This window comes from Chanos chanos, chromosome 2 (genome assembly GCF_902362185.1).
Source record: "Chanos chanos chromosome 2, fChaCha1.1, whole genome shotgun sequence".
Lineage (NCBI taxonomy): Eukaryota > Metazoa > Chordata > Actinopteri > Gonorynchiformes > Chanidae > Chanos > Chanos chanos.
In genome coordinates, this window is record NC_044496.1 from 14,302,782 (window position 1) to 14,324,517 (window position 21,736).

General features: G+C 37.7%; 1 protein-coding gene across 2 annotated transcripts in view; it reads left to right on the plus strand.

The window, feature by feature from the left end:
* The window catches only part of tspan4a (tetraspanin 4a), a 42,411-nt gene extending 21,080 nt beyond the window's left edge, over positions 1-21,331 (plus strand). For both annotated transcript variants that reach the window (XM_030765667.1, XM_030765666.1), the window contains 6 exons: positions 7,968-8,159; positions 13,658-13,732; positions 17,525-17,626; positions 19,198-19,329; positions 20,107-20,190; positions 20,330-21,331. In XM_030765667.1, the coding sequence (XP_030621527.1) occupies positions 7,968-8,159; positions 13,658-13,732; positions 17,525-17,626; positions 19,198-19,329; positions 20,107-20,190; positions 20,330-20,398 (654 nt within the window). In that variant the 3' untranslated portion in view covers positions 20,399-21,331. The remainder of the gene's footprint in view (positions 1-7,967; positions 8,160-13,657; positions 13,733-17,524; positions 17,627-19,197; positions 19,330-20,106; positions 20,191-20,329) is intronic.
* Positions 21,332-21,736: the final 405 nt, after the last annotated feature.

Sequence of the window (21,736 nt, forward strand, 5' to 3'; positions counted from 1 at the left end):
AGAGAAATGTTTATTCATCTGTTCATACATTTAATTGATTTTACGGTGCTGTTGTAAGCTAATCTAGGGGAAAGGCTTCTGAATGGCACGGTCCCATGTATTGTTGTCTTTGCAGAGATGAAAGTCTGATATATTCCTCTCGCAAAATCCTATAGGACTAACCTGTGGCAAAGAAAGGTTTGTTACTAACCTCTCTATGTAGATGTGAAGTGGATTCTTTTTATGATCATTGTCCTTTCAGTAGACAATAAACAGGTAACTGTTAATATGGCTTAAAATGTTGTGGTGTCATAGTGCAGATTACACTGTCAGTTTATTGTTCTAATTGCCCCCTCCCCCCACTCACACACACGCACACATGCACACACACACACACACACACGCACACACGCACACATGCACATGCACATGCACACGCACACACACACACACACACACACACACACACACACGCGCGCACACACAGGCACACACGCGCGCACACACAGACACACACACACACACAAATCCTTAAAGCATACCTATCTCCTGTCTTAAAGCATACCTATCTCTGGTGTAAGTATTGGCGATACTTAAAGAAGAGCTCTAAGATCTAATAAGGCTGCTCAGCTTGCCCTGTGAATGTTAGGAAGAATCCAGACAGCTGTAGAGGAGCGAACCATCCAGATTAAGATCACTGTTCATTAAAGAGTTGGAAAACCAGCCCTAGAACATTTCTGGCAAGCACATGTACGTAGAGATAGACATATTTAGAGCGTAAGCTTGCTTTTAGCGACCTATAGGCCCGTAAATTAACTATCAGATATTTGGCACTGTTTCTCTGATGATTTTTTTTTCTTTTTGTGTTGAAAATGTATTAATATGAGCCTGAAGAAGAGGCCGAAGAGAATTAGCATGTCAGTGATTATATTACTGTGCCATATCAGTTTGACTGGAGGAGGGGTCCATTTCTCACTGACTAAACGAGAACAGTGAGGGGGTCTAAAATAACTTCAAAGACCATCCGTGATGTGGGCTGGAATGTCCTTGGTTCGCAGAGATAACATTACCTGTCATTTCTTACTGTGACTCTTAATTTAAACTCCACACGAAATTAAAATTTATTCAACTGGAAAGTCAGTCTTTAAACATCTACCAGCATTAATAGCATGAAAAATCTATGTGGTTTAGAGTGTTTTTTATGGTTTGAACTTGAGAAGCGTTACAGTGTTCCCATTTGTCAAAAAGACCGGGCTTCCCTTTTAATGTAATTTTCATTTCGTGTACTAGAAAATGGTATATTTCAATAGCTATTCTTGTCTGTGGTTAATAAAAGGGCATTTTGTGTCTGCACAGTATGTGGCTTTCTGTGTCACTGATACAGGGCTGTAGAGAATTTCAGTGTGCTTTAACAATGTGCTTAGGGGCAGTGCTTATCTAGAGAAATTAATAAGCATGCATGGTACCTTACTCCACCCTCTCTCTGTATTCTGTCATAAAAGGGAGAGAATAGAATGAGAATGTCGTCAGATAAAAGTAGGAGGCAGAGTAGATAAAGACTGTGTGTGTGATGGTTGTAGGGGGAGGGGGGTCGTAGGAGTGGTATGGGGTAAATGCTTGAAACAGGGATGAAAATCGATGTCGTATAAAGAGAGAAAAGTGATGGATTTCAGGCTGCACAGCTGAGCATGTAGTCCTCTGTTTACCTAGCTTAAGCATGGTGTAGGGTTTTTTTTTTTGTGGTGAAACTAGTCTTATGCCACAGACAGCTGTATTATCGCATCTGCAGTACCCAAGAGGCTAAGGGGAGTGAGATGACCTGAATCAGGAGGACAAACACGTCGCCAAGCTGCATAAATGAATTACCAGGGTGCTAATGATAACATGGAGCAACGTAGTGTCTGAATGACAGTGTGTGTATTTGTGAATGCTTTGGATGTGTGAGGAGAGTACAGATAGGATGTCTGGACCAGAGTCAGAGAAGAGGGAGAGCAAGGGCTCAACGAACAGGTGTGTCAGCGGCAGGAGGTGTGCGTGTGTGCATGTGTGTGTACGTATGTGTGTGTGTGTGAGAGAGAGAGAGAGAGAGAGAGAGAGAGAGAGGGAGAGAGAGAGACAGAGAGAGAGAAGTAAAGAGCCATGCTTGCTGAATCACGAGGCACTTTGAAGATCTCACAATTATTTTGTCTGACAAATGGAAATCATGAGGAAACTGGCCTGCTACATTTTAGGCATTCCTCATATTCTAAAGGCAAGAGCCCAAGAGCATCTAGTTTTGTGTGTCTCTCAGTGTCAGGGTTCAAACACTAAGCAGCAAATTTTGAGAATGTTTTTTTTCATTTTGACCAAGCTCCTCTCAGTATTCTGCAAGTGTTTTGAGCTATGTGTATTTTTTTAATTGACTTAGGGCACTTTGAATGTCCTCATGGTAACCTTACCCAAGCCAAATGATATTCTGTATTAGGTATACCTCTGTTCACAAAAGGAAAAAAAAAAACATACATGCCTCCATACAGCAAACATATGACAATTTTGACTCCTCCACCATGTGTTTTTGTTCTTTGGAAATGATACTGCTGTTTCAACACAAACTTAGCCATATGGTATCATCACATGCACACTTCCTTAGCAACATGGACCAGGTGTCTTCAGCACGAATTACGGTTTGCAACCAACTAGTCTGGCTTCCAGTTTCTGAGCCTGTGTATTTTGCCCTAGTCTTACTTTGATCCATTTGATGTTGTACTCAGCACCCATATTTGAAGGATGGAAGACTTTGTATTTCATCCACTGCAGGCATTTTAGCTTGAAAAACTGAGGTGCATTTTGTCAAGTTAAACTGTTCAGTGTATAGTCAAAAGTGCTGATACTTGTCGATGGACTGGTCTACTGTACATCCTGTCCTCTCTTTTTCTGTCTTGGATTTAGAGTCATATTCAGATCTACTGGATTAATTCCCTGTTGCTCTCCACGGTGAACAGGAACAGACTGATAATGAGAGGCATTTACATGGGCCCTGTGGATTTATGATTAATAAGGTTAGAAATGATGTAGAGAGAGAGAATAGGGTCAAGTACAAACTTACAAGAAAAAGAAAATATAAAAAGGTCTGCAGAAATACAGTGACTATCACAGAATGCATCCCAGGATTTCTCTTATCTGTTGCTGCTTAAATGTCATCTCTCTCCCTTGCACTGTGTGTGTGTGTGTGTGTGTGTGTGTGTGTGTGCATGTGAGAGAGAAAGAGAGAGAGACAGAGACAGAGCGACAGAGAGAGAGAGAGTTATAATCATGTCTGGAACTAATTTATAGTTAGTCATTCCATAGAGAACAGAATATAATTTTTGCCACTTTTCTGAGTTGTTAATTCTATGTGTGTTCTCTGTGTGCTGTGAGGATGTGTTGGTGGTTGTGCTGTGTATTGTGTGGGTACTTGTTTATTTGTACATGTGTACGCATGAGCATGTAGCTGTAGGCACTGTAGGCAATGTTAATTGTATTTTTATGCACCGCTGATAGGAGCAGAGGAAAGCAATGTGAATGAAACAAGAGACAGAAGCCTCCCTGGAGATTAGATATTCATTGATTAGCCTCCTCTTGGCGTCTCTCTCTCTCTCTCCCTCTCTCTCTCTCTCCCTCTCTCTCTCTCTCTTTATCCCTCTCTCAATCTGTCCTTTCTCAATTTCCCCTCATCCTCTTCCCGCTTCATATTTTTCTCTCCCTCTTCTCCTCTTTGCTGTATCAGCCTCTCTCTCACTTCTCTGTCTTGTACCACCCCCTCTTTTATTTTTCCCCCAGTTCCTTTGCACCTACACACTTTCTCTCTCGAACACACACACACACACACACACACACGCACAAACACACACACACACACACTTCTCAGATTCCTAAGATCCAGTTTATTTATGGGCCTTGTAGTAGCTATGTGATGAGCACAGTTCTCGTTCAATGCAGTATCCAGCTGAATTGTGTGGCTGTAGTAAACAATGTTTTAGGTTGTACTGGGGACAGAATGCATCCACTCAGGATATTAAAAACACATTAGAGAGAATATTATTTCCCTGTTAATTTGCACTCCTCCCTGATGCTGACAACAGATTCCTCAGCACAACATCCAGAGCAAGGCTCTCACTGATCATTTATTTATGACAGGCAGACTTGGCCATTTGAATTAAAAGGCATCAATGGAGAGCACCAAGCTGGCTTCATGCTGTCTACACATACATTATCAGGTCCTCACAGAGTAAGGACAGGCATCTATAAGCAAACAAGCTTATAGATCAGGATATAAATAAATAATACAGAATAAAACAGATTTTGGCATCTTACAGTAAAGATTTACTGGCAATTTAGCAGGTGTAATTATGTAAGCGCTGCTTGGTCTAAAAAAACAGTTGTCAAATTTTAATGTACATGCAAATCACCACATTCAACAGATTTTTGTGGCGAAATGTAAATATATGATGTGGTCTATTGTAGAACAGTATTTTTACTTTTTTCATTTTAATTTTCAAACTGATAAAGATCAAATTCAAGTTCAAGTTTATTTAGAACAAGTTTATTCAATCACTGTTTACAGTCTCAAAGGGCTTTACATGGTCACAACAAACAAAACAGGACAGCACCCCCTGGCTTAATCCTCATAGCGGGCAAGAAAAAACTCCCCAAAAACCCAGGTGTAACAGAGAAAAAAATGGAAGAAATCTTGAGAAGGACCACAGAGAGAGGAGACCCCTTCATGGCCAGACAGGTGTGGAATAGGTGCTGGCTCAGTAGATAATTGCAAGTAATATATTCGTAATGCAAAAGAAAACACACTATCAGACAAAATAAAGACAACAAAAGCAGAACAAAAGGGGATGGCGATGAGGAGGAGGCTGACAGGGAGGGATGAAGAGGATGGAGGGGGGCGGGGCATACCTCGGAGGAAGACCACCACACTCATACAAGACATTCATGCTCAAGTTTAAGAGACACACGCATGCAGAAGATGACGGGGGAAAAAGAGAGTATTAGTGGGGCATCAGGACTTAATAAAACTAATAAAGAATGTAGTGCACAGATGCATTAACACAGCAAAGCTAATGGCTGTGGAAGGCACAGGAGGAACAGGACCATACGGGGCGGGCAGGGCCAGGGAACACAGGGCGTGGGGATAAAGTCAAGCCACCGACCTAAAGATGAGAGCCATGCAGCAAGACACAGACAACAGGGTCACGGGTTGTAACTAAGTCGGAAAGGTAGGCCGACGCAAGCCCATGTAGAGTTTTATACGTCAATAGGAGGACCTAAAAATCTGCCCTCGCATGATTTGGGAGCCAATGAAAGGAAGCCAGGACAGATGTAATGTGGTGAAACTTCCTTGTTCTGGTCAGGATTCTGGCTGCAGCATTCTGGGCGAGCCGAAGACTTTTGGTACTAGAGACAGGCAGACCAGAGTACAGAGTGTTGCAGTGATCGAGGCGTGACGTGACAAATGATACAAATGATCAGATATTTATTTATTTAAAAATGCTGCAACAAAGGTAACCTGAGAAAAAATAGCTTGGGATTAGAGTCTGTTCTCTGCCGGGAGAGGAGACATCCTGTGAGGGGCAATACAACTGCACATTCCTCATTCTACATTTAATTTGCACACATTTAGAGCTATATTGTAAATTCTATTGTAAATATGGAGTTTTTTTTTCTTTTGCCTTGTGTGTTTTTGGTGTAAGCTAGGTGTGTTTTTGTGAGTTATGTGAATTGCAATTTCCCCTTGGGGATCAATAAAGATCTATCTATCTATCTATCTATCTATCTATCTATCTATCTATCTATCTATCTATCTATCTATCTATCTATCTATCTATCTATCTATCTATCTATCTATCTATCAAACAACGTTGTAACTGTTTCACACAGACATTTGAATGAAATTTGATTATTTAAGAAACATGTGAAGACCTAAATGCAGAGACATGGTTCCGAATATCAATATTTGATGTTCTTTTTCATAAGCATACACAGAAATGCAATGTTATGCAATTCTTCTTCTTCTTCTTCTTCTTCTTCTTCTTCTTCTTCTGCTTCTTCCTCTGATCATCCCTTTTACACATATCCCTAACATGCCCCCTGGTTTTTGTAAGCTCTGGGGAGAAACTGTCAAAACATTTTTGCCTATTCAAATAAGCAAGTGTATTGATTAGCTCTTAAAATCTATGGAAGAGGATTAAATACAAAGTATTAATGAGGATGGATAATACACCTAGGACTCAATTTAATAGAAGTATAAACAATGGAGGCTGCTCACTGGCTTGAGGATAAATGAGGGAAGAGGGGAAAAGATTTTTGAATTCCACATGATTTAGTATGGGTGATGCAAAGTAACAAAACCTTCAAATGATCTCATTTCCATAAGTTGCATACCTTTTAATTGATATATTAGCATTAAATAGCATATACTGGGCTCAAATCTCCCCCTTGCAGATTTCAGTTGCACATTTGCATTTATTTTCTTTTGATGGAGAATAATCAAATGCAAATATTAACAGAAACAAGCCTGTGGATATTGACTTGGCACTCCAGTAAAACAAAGTCTTTCTCTGATCACTCTGATTCTTATGATCTCGGAATCATTTAGGAATTAAAATACTGCAGTGTGTTAACCAAGATTTTGAATGCAGAAAAAAATCTTAAAATTGTCTTTAACATTACTGGCGAAATAGCGACTACAAACGTAAACTGTAAGTAAAAAGAACAGCTTTCAGTAATTGAATATAAATCTTAGGAACTTAACAGACTGAAAATATATGGGAACATCTGTATCTGAGAAAGAGAAGTATACATGTAACTGAGCCTTTTATAGTATAGTTAAGTTGGAACCACTGCAAGGAAGCATTAGTTCAATGTGCAATCACATTATGCAGACTTCACAGTAAATGTGATACTGATTGTATGGTCATATCAAACCAATTCAGCATTCAGATTACCTCGTAACGCTCCAGCTCAGCTATGTGTGAGGAGTGCACATCAAAGCCTTTCTTCATCCTGCCATTTGGATATTTAGGTCCATTCTGGTTTTAGAAAAAAAAAATACTGCTACAACAAAAAGAATGACCAAATCCTCTAAGGCGGTTCTTCTGGGATGAGCCCTTGGGTAGCAATACATCTTTAGATGTACTTTTCAGAATATCAAAGAACTTTTTTTGTCAGACAATTCAGAGATACTATCTCTCTCTCTCTCTCTCTCTCTCTCTCTCTCTCTCTCTCTTGCTCGCTCTCTCTCTCTCTCTCTCTCTCTCTCTTTCCCTCCCTCTCTGTCCAGCAAAATTTGGTACTGATTTTATAAAGGTACTGCAGTTTTGGTCTCAGGAACAGGGACAGGAACTCAAAAAATTCCTGGCATCATAAGGAGGACAGTGTCCAAGTGGGCTCAAGAAACTTACATAAGAAATGCAAACAGAATTTACATATCTTTTCTGTTAATTTACCACTGTGTTTTTAATTCTACCTCTATCATTATATTAAATGGACATTTTCTGGTCTTCTAGCTCATTCTTTACCTAACCCTCTTTACCTTATTCTGAAATGGAAAAGGGAATTCTGTGACAATCTACACCCAAAAGACTGATGTGAGAATACCACAGGACTGGTACAAATCTGTCATAGCAGATTGATTTGACTCACAAGCAAACACACACACAGGCTTTCTCACACACACACACACACACACACACACACACACACACACACACACACACACACACACACACACACACAAAGCCTATTTATAAGGGAGCAGTATATTCAATTTCAAATATGACTAAGTAAAAGTGATATGAATTCTTGCTCAATTGTTGTATTGCTCTGATGTTTATCATTCCGTTTCATATGTGCAGAGCAGAAACCGGAGAGTAAACAAATATGTATGTCTGTTTGTTGCTATGACCCAGAAACATTTAATTTACTCTCTCTCTCTCTCTCTCTCTCTCTCTCTCACAATACAGCTTGGGGGCTGTGGGATACTGGGAGTGGGGGTATGGCTGTCTGTAACCCAGGGAAACTTTGCCACTCTCTCATCTTCCCTCCCTTCTCTCTCTGCTGCCAATCTTCTCATCGCTGTGGGGACCATCATTATGGTGATTGGTTGCCTGGGTTGCGTAGGTGCAGTCAAAGAAAGCCGCCCCCTTCTTTTGAGTGTGAGTACTTACCAATCATCAATGCACTATTTCAAAGTCCATTAAACCAATAAATCAATATAAAAAAAATCCATGGTGGCAGAGGTAATGTCAGATAAGTAAGTGCAAGACTTTCAATAACCAATCTGGAGGCTACCAGAGGTTATATGCAAGAGATGTTAAGGTGATATGCAGTACTGACCTGCTTACCAGCCCTTCAAGTCAAATTCTTTAGCTTTATGTATCCAAATGTTAATGGGAAGCAGGGGGCAAAGGGCACTACAATTGCCTGAAACAATCTGACTCTCATCAAAAAGGTTAGTTAGAAATATTGAGTGGTAAAAGTATAATTTTTATGCACGATACTAAGTTGAACCACACTTATTAACAACACTTTGCGAATTAAAGCAGACTTTAATTATGGTGCCCAGTGCTAATCAATATACAGTTAACTAAACTAAATTAGATTAGCACAAAGCTACATAGGCCCTTGTGAGCCTTAATGAGCATGCCTGTACTTTTGACATATGCAAGTTAGAGTTCTTTGGTTGCTGAGCCTAAGCCACTGAGGAAGCTCCAATTACTGCCCCGTAGGTGGTAGCTCTCAGATAAGTCCAGCAGAAGGCCAGATTCATGCGAATAAAATCTGACATTTCTGTCTGACACTCTGCCTGTTGAGTTTTAGGTCATGAAGATTAGCAGACTCCTCTGAAGAATGGTTTAATGAGAGACACTATGCTGAGATGTCATTTGGATTTCAAAAGGCCTGACTGCTTTAGTTCTGAGACCGATCTGAACAAGCTGTGGGTTAATCCTCCTGTTTGCCTTCCATTCAGTCAAGAGTAATGAGGTTTTTCCTACACTGTGCAGAATATAATTTATAGACTATTTATATTTAAATTGGCCCGTTAACATTGCAATATAGATGCTGATTTTCAATGTAAGGTAGACACTGTCAAGGGCAACCTTTCATTTTACAGTCCACACAGTTCATGGACATTTACTTTCGATTATGTACAGTTAAATATGGTTAGAATAAGTTACTGGGTTGTCGGGTGCACATAAGAAAAAAAAAAGTAGCAATGTTAATTTGTAATTATCCTTACAAATGTTAAGCCATTTTTTCTGGGAAAAAAACTATAAGATAACACCACTAATTTCTTGCTAATAGATCACTAGGGATGCTTTTACCTCCATGCAACTTTTTTCCCAAAATGTTTAAGCCCTTGGCCTCCTACATCATGCAGTTTTGCCAAAAAAAATTGAAGTAACAGTGAGAATAATTCTTAACCTTTAAATAATTTCAATTTATCTGGCAATTATTTGACCTTTCTTAAACTCTGATTGGATGTCTTTCCTAAGCTAAGTACATCACTTCCCATTCCCGAAATTTGTTTCCTTTCTTCTGAATCTGTGTTTCTTAAGTAACCAAGCCTTAGTGTATCAGCAAGTACTACCTTTTTTACCAACAGTAAACACCCAATAATTATTATTCTTGCTATATGTTTTAATTTTAAATACTTAGATCTTAAAAAGCTTAAAGAAATGATTTGCTTGTCATACATACGTTGTACAGAGATATCAGGTACAGAAAGTCTCTTTTCCAAATCAACACATTTTTATACTTTTCCATTAACACCAATTCACCTAATTTGTTTTCTGTCAGGGCAAAATTGATCAGAACCGAATATTTATTAGCTCTGTAACATTCTTCCAACACATCCAGTAAAAACCATTTTGCACATTACCTGTAACCTATAACCTAGCATATAAGTCTGGAACTGATTGTATGGCTTTTATAGAATCAAACAACTGTCCGCCCCATTTCAGAAGACTGAAATTCATAACACTGTTTTTCTCTTAGTTCTTTGCCAAAACATCCATAATCCCATTTCCACAGAAGGTATAGATAGGATTGCTTTCTTTACTACATTTAGTCCAATAAGCCTAAAGAGGTACATACCAAATCCTAATGCATGGCAGAAGAGGCACACATCATTGAGAGTTGGACACTCAGCACTTCACTTCCCCCCAGGCTCCCCATGATATGCCATGACTTTCCAGCATTCAGCCATCACTACACAGGAATCTGGGGAGTATTCAAGATTCACAACACTCTGTTATATTTCAAAGACATTCGCAAACAGTTTTACAAAACTGCAGTATTTGAGTAGGCTACTAATTTATTGGATGTGAAATAAAAGTCTTGAGGTAGTTATGTTTATGGGGTGTTAAAGCATCATTTTATGCTCTTTTTTGGTGTTGCAGACTATTTCAATATTAACTTTATGGCATTTGCAGTGTCATTCCCTTTTCCTTGCTCAGACTGTACTCTGAGATTGAAAGACTTTAAGACCCAGGATCGTCGCCGCTGAGTTTCCATCCTCTCAGCCCACCTAGCAAAAAACTGAGATCACAGAGGATTCTTGTTCAGAATGTACTATTGATGTAGTCCTTAAATTTGTTAACTGAGGGATTAAGCTGCTCAGATACCTAAAATATAAAGATGGTGAGTGTGATTAGGATGAGAAGGAGAGAAATTTATCTACCCTCAGAAATAGCAAGGTGAAAACAAGGACAGGTAGAAAAGAAACAAACAAACAACAACAACAACAACAACAACAAAACGATATAGTTAAAATGATCTGACTAATCTATTGCTAATTTTAGGAGACATGCTACCTCAGAGAGCCAGAGGAGGTCGGAGCCAGTTAAATGTGTCAGGGGATAACTGACTATTCTGAGATAAAGTACTAAAAAAAAACACTCAGTGAGTAACACCAGATCCTTTCTTTACTAATCCATCAAATAATTTAATCTGGCAAATAACTCAGTTTACAGAAATAACAGCACCAGAAAGACCCAACAAAGACTACCCCATTCCCCAAATTTCAAAATAGAACATGCAATGTGGAAACAAGAGAGGACCACATAGTCATCTAAGCTTTGTAGCAAGTATCAATATTCAATTCATGATGTAAATAATGGAGAAATAAAAATATGTCTTCAGCAAATGATGACTGAGTAATTTCTATAAATTGTGGGTAAAAATGTATTGTATGTTTTATCTCTGTACAAAATAGAGCATGTAATAAAGAAACAACAGAGGGCAGCATACTCATCTAGACCGTGTAGCATTTATCAATATTCTATTCATATCATAAATAATGGAGAAATTGAAAAATGAATTCAGCAAATGGCAAATGAGTAATTTCTGAACATTATGGGTACATGGTCATGGTCACGTATGCGTAACTATTCAAAAGTGTGACAATAACTTACTGACAACGAAATTTCAGCTAACTCAAAGAGAAGCATTGAATAGAGAATGAGAATGTGGAGATAATAATGATAATAATAATAATAATAATAATAATAATAATAATAATAATAATAATGATGATGATAATAATTAAAGTGAACATTATGTTTCTGTGGGTGAACACTTTGAATGTATTGGCTTACCAGTTATGCCACATATGACCTTGATTCATTTATTTAGAAATTTTTCACAATTTGGAAAAAAGGCAAATTCCAATTAAATCATGTATGATCAATATCTCTTCCCAGACAAGCTTCTTGTGGTAATGCCATTTACCCTTTCCCTTGGACATTAATAACCACCACACTGCTATTGCAGTGCACCAAATCTCATCATACTGTCACCTTCCAGGCTTGTTTTGAAATGTAAAACCCTGAGTTCTTTCCTCAGTACTCAGATAAAGTGTTTTAAGATCTTAATTCTTTTTTCTTTTTTGCTTAGTTAGAAAGTTCTTTATTGAAATATGACAGTACCCATATGCATCATAGAATTCACACTTCCCTCGACATGATCAAACCACCTATGGCTCTAGCCAGTGTAACAACTTTAAAGACAGTTATCGACAGTACTGAACACAAAAGCACAGGCATTAACTTGCTTAAGTAGCTAATCAGCTAAGCTATGTTGCTGAGCTTAAACACTTTTAAAAATTATTTTGCAGAAAATAAAGGAAGCACTTTTAATGACAGGGACATTGCTCTTCTATGAGCAGAGATGACAAATTATGTTTATGAACAACATTTTTGTATATATTTAAAAATCCAACATTCTTCAGTATGCTTTTGTGGTTCTGCTCAGAATGAGTGCAGTTACACTTTTACTGCTCTTCTTTATGTGACAAAAGTAAGTAATTAATATTTCCAGAGAATAAACTTCTTCAAAACCAGAGTAAAATAATTAAGCAAAATGTGTGTATCTATTAATTACATACAATCTTTAAAAATATATATATATATTAGCTCGTAAAAAGATCAGTCCACTATTTGATCCAGTGGTCTGGAGCAGAACATTTGAAATGACTTCAGAAGATGTATTTGGCCTACAGCATGTCTGGGCTCTGAATGGAGATTTATGGTAAAATATTCCTGGGCTCACATGGGAGGAAAGGATGTTTACTCTTTGAGCAAGCTATTTACGTCTCTTGTTCTCTTATTTTAATGATAGTCTCTGTACTCACGTGTATCTCAGCAGTCAACACAGAGAGCCACTTTTGAGTATGTCTTCGCAAGACTGGTGAATGTCAAGAGAGAGAGAGATGATAAAAATGTGTCTCTCAAAGAAGAAAATCTTGTTCTTTAGCTACTGTCAGTTGGCCAGCTGAAAATGTATTGGGCATGACAATGTCAGATTGGAAATTCTGTAATGGTGGTCACACCAACTACATTTTTGTGTCTGAATGGGTGTGAATTAACAGCGTTATACAGGGTTATAACAGGGTTAACAGGGACAGGGTTATATTATCTCTGTATGAGCTGCATGAACAATAATGAATTAATGTAAAATAAGTAATGACTTATTGAATTTCATAATATGAATATGAGTATCAGGCTCACTTCAGAATTACCATGTCCACCTTGGAAGTAATTGGTTGTTTGCAGACGAGCGCCTTGAGCATTATTGTGATTCTCTGCTCTCAAATGGGATGTCATTAGCAATTCGAGCAATGTTCATGTATGTATTTATGCAGAGAAGCCAACATCTTCACATAGACCCTACAGTAGTTGATACTTATAAAAGACAAGACTTCAACTGTATATGAGCTGGGTATTAATGATTCTGTGATAACAGATTATTTAATTGTGTCCTTCTTTCATTTTATATTTATCCTACATTTTAATCATCTTCAGTAAATTTCTCTTTCACTTTATTTGTGTCTATGTTTTCTCATGCTTTTAATGAGAAAGATATTGAGTAAGCATACTTGCCATGCTCAGTATACGTCAGTATTACTCTCACATAAAAGAGGTGAGCTAACAGTATAGTTAGATTTCACAGGAGAGGTAACAGGAAGAGTGGGTAAATGTTCAAATTGCCTAAAATGACACAGAGAGAAGGGAAGAAATTGGGTAATACAGGCTTTTTTTGGTGTCAGATGTTGTCCTTTCTTTAATCTAACCATCATCCATGATAATTCTGATCAACTTTGCTTTCATCTGTTCTCCCCTCCCCTCCCCTCCTCCCCACTCTTTCTTTGCAGTTTTTTATTCTGCTGTTGCTGATTTTCCTGCTGGAAATTCTCTCTATCATCCTTTTCTTTGCTTACCAGGATCAGGTAAATGAAACTCCCCACTCCAAATGAAACGCACACACACACGCACACACACACACACACACTCACTCACACACACACACCACGTCACATCACATCACATCACGTCACATCACACCACATAATGAGTTTCATTATTAAACACTGTGTGGGGCAACCCCAAAGATTTTACCTGGTGTTAACAGCTTGTCAGCTGTCAGTTTACTTGACGCTTTGACAACTGAAAATATATGCCTCTTTTATGAGAGCTTTAAGCATTGACTTTTGAATTAGACCTAAAAAACATTGTATCGCTCCTTCCAGATATTCCTTATATGCAGTGTCTTTGGTTTAAAGTAAAATTTTAGTATTTATGAATGAAACTCATACCACAGTCCCATTGTTATTCATCATGTTGATTTATGTGTAATGTCGAACAACTTCGTTTATTTACTTTATTCTACAAAGTGTGCTATGAAAAATAAACAAAGAAAAACTGTGCACAAAAGCATGATCATCCAGTAGTAGTGAAGGGTATGGAATGGCGCATCTTTTGCAATGCATCATGTCAAGCTCTGGAGGCAAAGCCAATGCTGCTCTGAGGTTATTTGTTACATTTAATATTCTGAGGTGAGCTAATGTTTAAAGTAAGACAATAAATACAAAAACAGATGACTATAATAAATGAATGTTTTAGTTTAGTAATGAATTTATAAAAAAAAAAAAAAACATAAATTAGCCAGTGATATCTCATTTTATCAGAATGGTCTCCTTTTAAAATGCAAGCTCCATTATTTGAATTTTCACAAATAAGGACAATAACAATTTATAATTCAGATCCTGATTTGTGATTTCTGATTATTGTATAAAGACTGAAGCTGGGTTGTCTGTGTGCCCGGACTGTCTATATAACACTGCTGACAACACGCCTATAAAAAACAGAACTCATCTCCAGTTGTGAGCCATGACAGAGTAAAATGAATATCTCACACACACACCACCCCATGAAAATGTCAGCTTCAAATGTCACACTACTGGTAACAAGGCAACAGGAGGGGATTTTGTATATATTAGCTCAGATGTTATTTTGAACGATTACATTATAATGTCACACAGCTTTTTTAATCTTATCTCCTCTGCTAAATATGCTTATCTTAGAACTGGATCTGTATGTCTTTTATTAATTAAATAATGTACAACACAACATCTGCACTGGGGATCTAGCTCAGAACAGAGCATCAGTCTGGCTTTACTGAAGTGTCTTCTTCCTACTCCTCTTAGCTCTGGCTTGGAGTTTGCCATCTGCCGTAGCCAAGAGCTACAACTAGAAGCTAATTAACAGCCTCTCGTAGACATGGATATTCAGGGGGAAAACCTCAGGGACCCACCCTCCATGTCCTAAGCTCTATGAGATATTCCCTGTGCACAGTAAGGAACAGCCAGCTGAAGTAACAAGATCATTCTCTGATGAAGGGGGGAAAAAAACAGCTGTTAATATCACAGAGATGAGAGGGGAGAGAGCTCCCTGCTGAGCTCAGATTGTCATACTTGAACATGCTCTCATTTTGATGGGATTCCACTGGCAGACGTGATGTCAGACCACGTGTATCCTTGCTCAGTTAGCTCTCATTGCTCGTATGCTCTTTACAATCAATGTTACTGTAAAAAGTCACTCGGAAATCTCACATTTTTGAGTAAGTTCTTAGAAAATCTTTCTCAAACTTGAACCCAGATTTAGTTGTTTACCTCCACTACTGAATTCTGCTTTTGGTTTAATTTTGACTTGTCCGCTATTATCAACATCATTATTATTATTATTATTAGTAGTAGTAGTAGTAGTATATTGTCATTTATGGTGCAGGAACATTTCCTCTTTCTCTCCTTGGTGTTGAACAAATCACAAGGTCAGAAAAAAAGACGACAGCAAAATGTTGAACATTTTCTCTTACTTTTTCTCTTACTGTATTACTCTCTGTTTTACTTTTTAGTAAAAGTAAAAGTCCTTATTATCCTTGCACCCTTTTCATGTTGTTTATGTGGTTCCTTTAGAACAGGTTCATGTGTTTTGGTTTGGTTTGGTTTGGTTTTTAAACAGTCACAGAAGTGCACCCACAATCTGCACATTTTAAAACCAATAAAATTAACTACAGTTGCTAGATTTCCCTTGGTCACTGTGCTTGGAAAATTGCTCCAAGTGCGGAGAATTGTTGGTTGTTTGATGTAGAACATATTACAGATTACATTGTGTTTAGAGGGCAATGAAATTGTTGTATTGCCCATCTGTAATATAAGTAAGATGAAAGGGAACGGTTTATGTTTTGGGAATGATGCTTAGCCCTGGGCATGTCACAGTGTGCAGGCTGCAGTAATGAAAATTGATATTCACAGCTTCACCATGATGCTTCTTTAATGTAGTTTATTTATTTATTTATTTGTTTGTTTGTCTGTTTGTTTATTTATTTTTTTTATTTTTTCCATGCAAGCTCAGGAAAAGTTTTGAACAGTACCACACAGCATCCTTATTCATATTTCATTGCAAGACACTGGGAGAAACCTGGAAGTGACAAATAGCTTTTATTTATATATTTAAGAAAACGTCTCTCTCTGTCTCTGTTTCTGTCTCTCTCTCTCTCTCTCTCTCTCACTGTATTTCTTACTCTTCCTCTCTAATTGTGAAGATTTAACGATGGGGCAGCAAGCATAGACTTTGAACTTCACACTGTTTTCAAGTAGCTTTTGGAAATAACAACATTACAAGCAGTAATCATCCTTTGCAGTCACACTTGCAAACGTACATTAGTGTAATGCATTAGTGCACAAAAGACAAATAAATCACCAACTATGCCAGACAGAGTTAGCAAAAATATGCACCATACATCCACTTTACAAGTAATAAAAAGGGTAGAAGATCATAAACATCACACTTGCCTCACATTGATAAGATCTCAGTTGGTTTTATTTTCAATAGGCTGGAGGCTTTTTCAACAAATTTCACATGTTTTGATGGATTTGAATGAAAAAATGAAGGAAAATGAATAAAACTGGCAGATTTCTCTGTTTTGGACCCCTGAAGGTCTTGTGTTATTCAGGTTACAAACAGGCTGGGTGGGAGTGGATGATGAGCGGCTGTCACTTACTGAAGAGACATACTGGTCAGGGTACAGACTGAAAAGGTCACAAAAGGGTATTTGTGTCACTGTCAGTTCAGTGGCCTTACTAACTCCACAGAACTATAAGTCACCATACTGTATTTACATAGCCCACTGGTCAGCCACAATCAGTCTGATTAATTGTTTTACTAATGTGTAAACAGTCATACTCTCCCTGTCTCTACTTCTCTTTATTGCTTATATCACTAAAGAAAATATCAAATGCCAATACAGTACAAGATCAAACATGTAATGGGATTATTTTCTTCAGCACACACTGGGATTTACAAATAATTTGATCAACAATATAAACACTTAATTCGATCAACAATATAAATACTTAAAAATCATGTTGTCCATACTTATGTACTTTTAATAATTTCTTTCCTTATTGCAGTTAGCTAGTATCCCATTGCTATGTGTACACTGAACAGGTCAATGTAATGACAAAGGTTCTCTGTCAAACTACAGCCCAAAGCCAAAATGGCGATGCAGTGTTTTCCCTTTTTAATATTTGTGCTATATGTTGCGCAACGATGCAAACATATGACTCAAATTGTCCCTTTCTCTCTCTCTTTCTTTCTTTCTTTCTTTCTCTCTCTCTTTCTTTCTTTCTTTCTTTCTTTCTTTCTCTGTTGTGTTTTCTTCTCATGTTTCTTGTCTCCAGATTGATCAGTATGCCCAGAGTGACTTAAAGAAAGGCCTTCAGCTTTTTGGCACTGAGGGAAACGTAGGCCTAACCAATGCTTGGAGTATTGTGCAAACTGATGTGAGTGTCTTTTCTCACTGATACATTACATGAATGAAGCACCTATATCTTAATCTTGTTAGTAAACACTCCATACAGTAATTTCATATAAGTTCAAATAAACTAATAAATAATGCCTAAATTCTCTCTGGGTACAAAAGGAAAAAAGACAATGGGCAGGAAAATTTTTCTTGTACTGAATTGTTGCCATCTGTTCTCTGTTGTCTTCAAATGTGATATTTTGTTGTTGAATTCCTGTCTTTGCTTTGGGGTGTGCTGTTTTTCTAGTGTGTTGTATGAGGCACTTTGCCCAAAAAGAATTTGACAGTAATCATCGTTATGAAAATTACAGTTGTTCACAAAGTTTGACTAAATGACTCAGCACGTAGTCATCTCAGATTTTGTTAAACTTCACAAAGTGCCATTTTTTTTCAAACTTCATGTAAGTTCTGCTCAACATGTTCAAAGATATGAATTAATCCTTTGTTTTAGAATTTCTTCCTATCCGTTACTCAAGAGTCAAGAACTAAATTAAATACATTTTATTCCTTTATTGGTGTCACCACAAATGTGATGAGACAGTTGGTATTATTTTTTATCACAAAAACATTAAATTGTTCAGATACAGCATTACTCTATAATCCGGTCAACATAATAAGTGTAAGTTTTTAAATGGACACATAGACATTGCTCTGACTCCCATATGGAGTTGTGTTTATTCTGCTTCCTCTTTGATGTTTTTTTCTTTGTATTATTCATACTTGTTATATAGGCCTCCCACTGTAGCTTTACTTTAACCAGAAATGGAATTAAGAAGAAAGAGGGGATTCAAGTCAGTGTGCGTGCACGTAAGCATGCTTTATTTATGTGTGTAAAAAAGGAAAAAAAAAGAAAAAAAGAAAAGGACAGTCTTTTGCCAGAGCGTTAGAGCTACCCTGTTATTGCATCTTTTAGAGAGTTAATTTTTTTTCTTTATCTGTGTGTACACTGCCAGGCAGCTGTTCACTGGTGTGCCAGATAGTGTGGGAGAGAGTGCTTGGGACCAGGGAGCTGTGGTTCTCTCTCTCCCAGGCTTTGCGACAGCTCTTTAATGAGGCTTTAGCTTATTGAATCAGTGGCAGACCTTGGAGACATAAAGAAGCTCCAGTTTATACATAGCCAAAGTGTTTGAATTGACGAGTGTTGAAGGACATGCAGTAAATAAAAGATATGATGGAGCCATGTGTCTGCACAAGTGCTCGTCAAATTTTGATCTGTTAATATGAATCATAGTTATAGCTCCTTGTGTGTTTATGCACATGCGCAGTGTTGAAGCTCAACATGGGAAGTGGAAAAGATGTTCTGAGTAATGATCATGGATTAAAGCACCGTTGAGGTGCCTGCAGGTTGACGAAGGAGAGAAGTGAATGTATAGCTGTAAGACTGATTGCTGCAGGCAAACGCGGAATGTTTGCCTTCCATCGCAACCTTTGAAATTTCTTTCCTTTCATTACAAATGACTTTGATCCATGGCTTTACCACTCATTTTATTTTATTTTTCTATCTTTTTCTCCTTCTCCCTCTCTCTCTCTCTCTCTCTCTCTCTCTCGTAGTTCCGCTGTTGTGGTGTGACTAATCACACTGACTGGTTTGAGGTGTATAATACCACACGTGTACCTGACTCCTGCTGTCTGGAGTACAGTGATAACTGTGGCCTGGAGAACCCTGGGACATGGTGGACTGCGGTAAAGCACATGAACCCATACACATGCTAAGACCTTGTACACATCTTACACAACACCAACATCGTTTCTGTTCATAGATTGTCTACATCCAGCCATTCTCAGTTAAGATACACTTGTCCTAAAGATATAGCCCAGAGTAATTCCCTCTGAAAAAAAAAAAATTACACCATGTCATTTATTCACTTCATCCAATGACTTCAAGTGCAGTTAATCACAGTATAAAATGAAGCAATAAAAGATGGATTTTCATATTTTAAGTGAGAACTTAAATTGATGTATGACTATAGCAGGGATTAGGTTCTGTTAATCCAGATAAAATGAAGCTGTCGGTCTCCGCTGTCTCTTCTGCTGAACAGCCAGTCCCTGCTCAAATCTCTGCAACTCCCCTGCAGTTGGAAACACTTGTTTGTCACGAATCAAGGGAAACTGAGTTTAAAAATTCAGTTAACCTTTCTTTACTGTGCTGGGTGACCTGAGGAAAGAGGTTATGATACAGCTTGTGAGAAGCTTTTGCTGTTGCCATCTGGAACTCTTTCCCTCTCTGGCCTGTGGCACTGTGGGGAGGGGCTGCAGGGAGCATCTTTTAGCAACACTCGGCCTCAGAGCTTTTCCCCCAGCTTGGCAGTTAGTTCATGTAGGATTTATAGCAGCTCATTTGAAAATACCAAACCATAGACTCCCATCCAAAATTACCAGCTTCCCACACTTCCCACAGTATATTTAAAGAGACTGTTTCTCTTCCTTGTGTAATAGAACTGTGTGTTTGTGTGTCTATAGCCATGTTATGAACGTGTCAAAAGTTGGCTTCAAGAGAATCTGGTGGTTCTGTGGATTTTCGCCCTCTGCACTGCGCTGACCCAGGTATTTACAACACAGATACAAAAATGAAAGAGTCCATTTACTGATGATCTAACTATCCGATGTTGATGGACTGCAGCAGTCAGTAGGAGTAAGGATATGAATCATATATTTGAACTTACTGTGTGCGTTTTGTGTGTAGATTCTGGGACTTGTCTTTTCCATGACAATGTTCTGCCAGGCTGTCAAAGTGGAGACATTCTATGCCTAAAGGAACAACCTTCACTTTGAAGTCATGCCAAAACAGGACTGAGCCATCCCTTTCCCCATTCAGTGAAACAAAGGAATGTATTTTCCCTTCAATCTTTGGACAATGTAACTTGTGTATACCTTTCTTTTTGCTTTGGTGACATTATCATAGCTCTGTGTCCATGCCACAATTTCTGATGCTGAGAAACAGTGAGTTCTAAATTCATGATTTCAGAACGGAACTGTAAAGTAACTGAGCAATTTATAGTTTTTGTAACTGTAACATGAAAAAAGAAAGAAATCAAGTTATTTAAATGCTTTTGTGAAATGCTAAATATAATTTTGAATAAACAGCACACAAGGAAGACATGTTAGGCTGTAGAATCAAAGACAAGATCTAAGGTCAAAGGTAAGGGTAATCATTATTGTGTTACATCATTTTATAAATATATTCTTTATCAGAAAAAAAAAGTAATGTAGTAGACACATGTATATGCTGATCAGACATGAATCACTGTATTCACAAATTTCACATTTGGACAGAAATAGGAGGATTTTCTATTCCTTAACCTATTTCCAAGCCTGTGGAAATGTTCTTTTTAAAAGGTAAATGTACTTGTTCAGCTAAGTACCCTCTACAAAGTGGATTCATTCCCACAGTGTTGGAATCTGAAATGGAAACCTAAAGATCAAATGAAAAGGGAAAGCACATCATGTACTCTGTGTGCATTAGAAAGATAAAGGTTTCGGATTTTAAAAATTGGAATATATAAAACCGTAAAATCATAGTTATTCATTTTATTTAATGTATTCGAATTTTTGAAAAAAAGCACAGTGATGAGAGGGCAACAGAGAGAAGTTGAGAATTTGTGCTCTCGACTCTTCTCTTGGGAACTGACTTATTTACTCATAACAAACACAGTAAACATACTGTATAAATGTATTGACACAGACAAAAAAAAATAAACACAGACCAAACTTGTAAAAGGTATAAATAAATTTTTTACAGTAACACACTGGTGTATTTTACTCTTGGCATTTTAAATTCCTCAAAAGAGCACAGTGAAATCATTTTCTAAGGGTTTAAATGATCGTCATCTTGAGAAATTAAATGATTTTAAAGTTAATCATAGAGTGACAATCTTATGAGAGTCGAAACTATCAGACATTAACCTCTTGCTTTGCAGCTTTAACCCCTGACATGCGGAAAAGGACGGAGTCAAACGTCTGTGTGTACCATGAAAAAAAAAAAAAAAGAAAAAAAGAAAAAGATACACAGGAAGACATGTTAAATCCCTAGCAGTCTTCAATATGTTTTCACAGAAAATTTTATGTCATCGATGTTACATAAAATGATGCT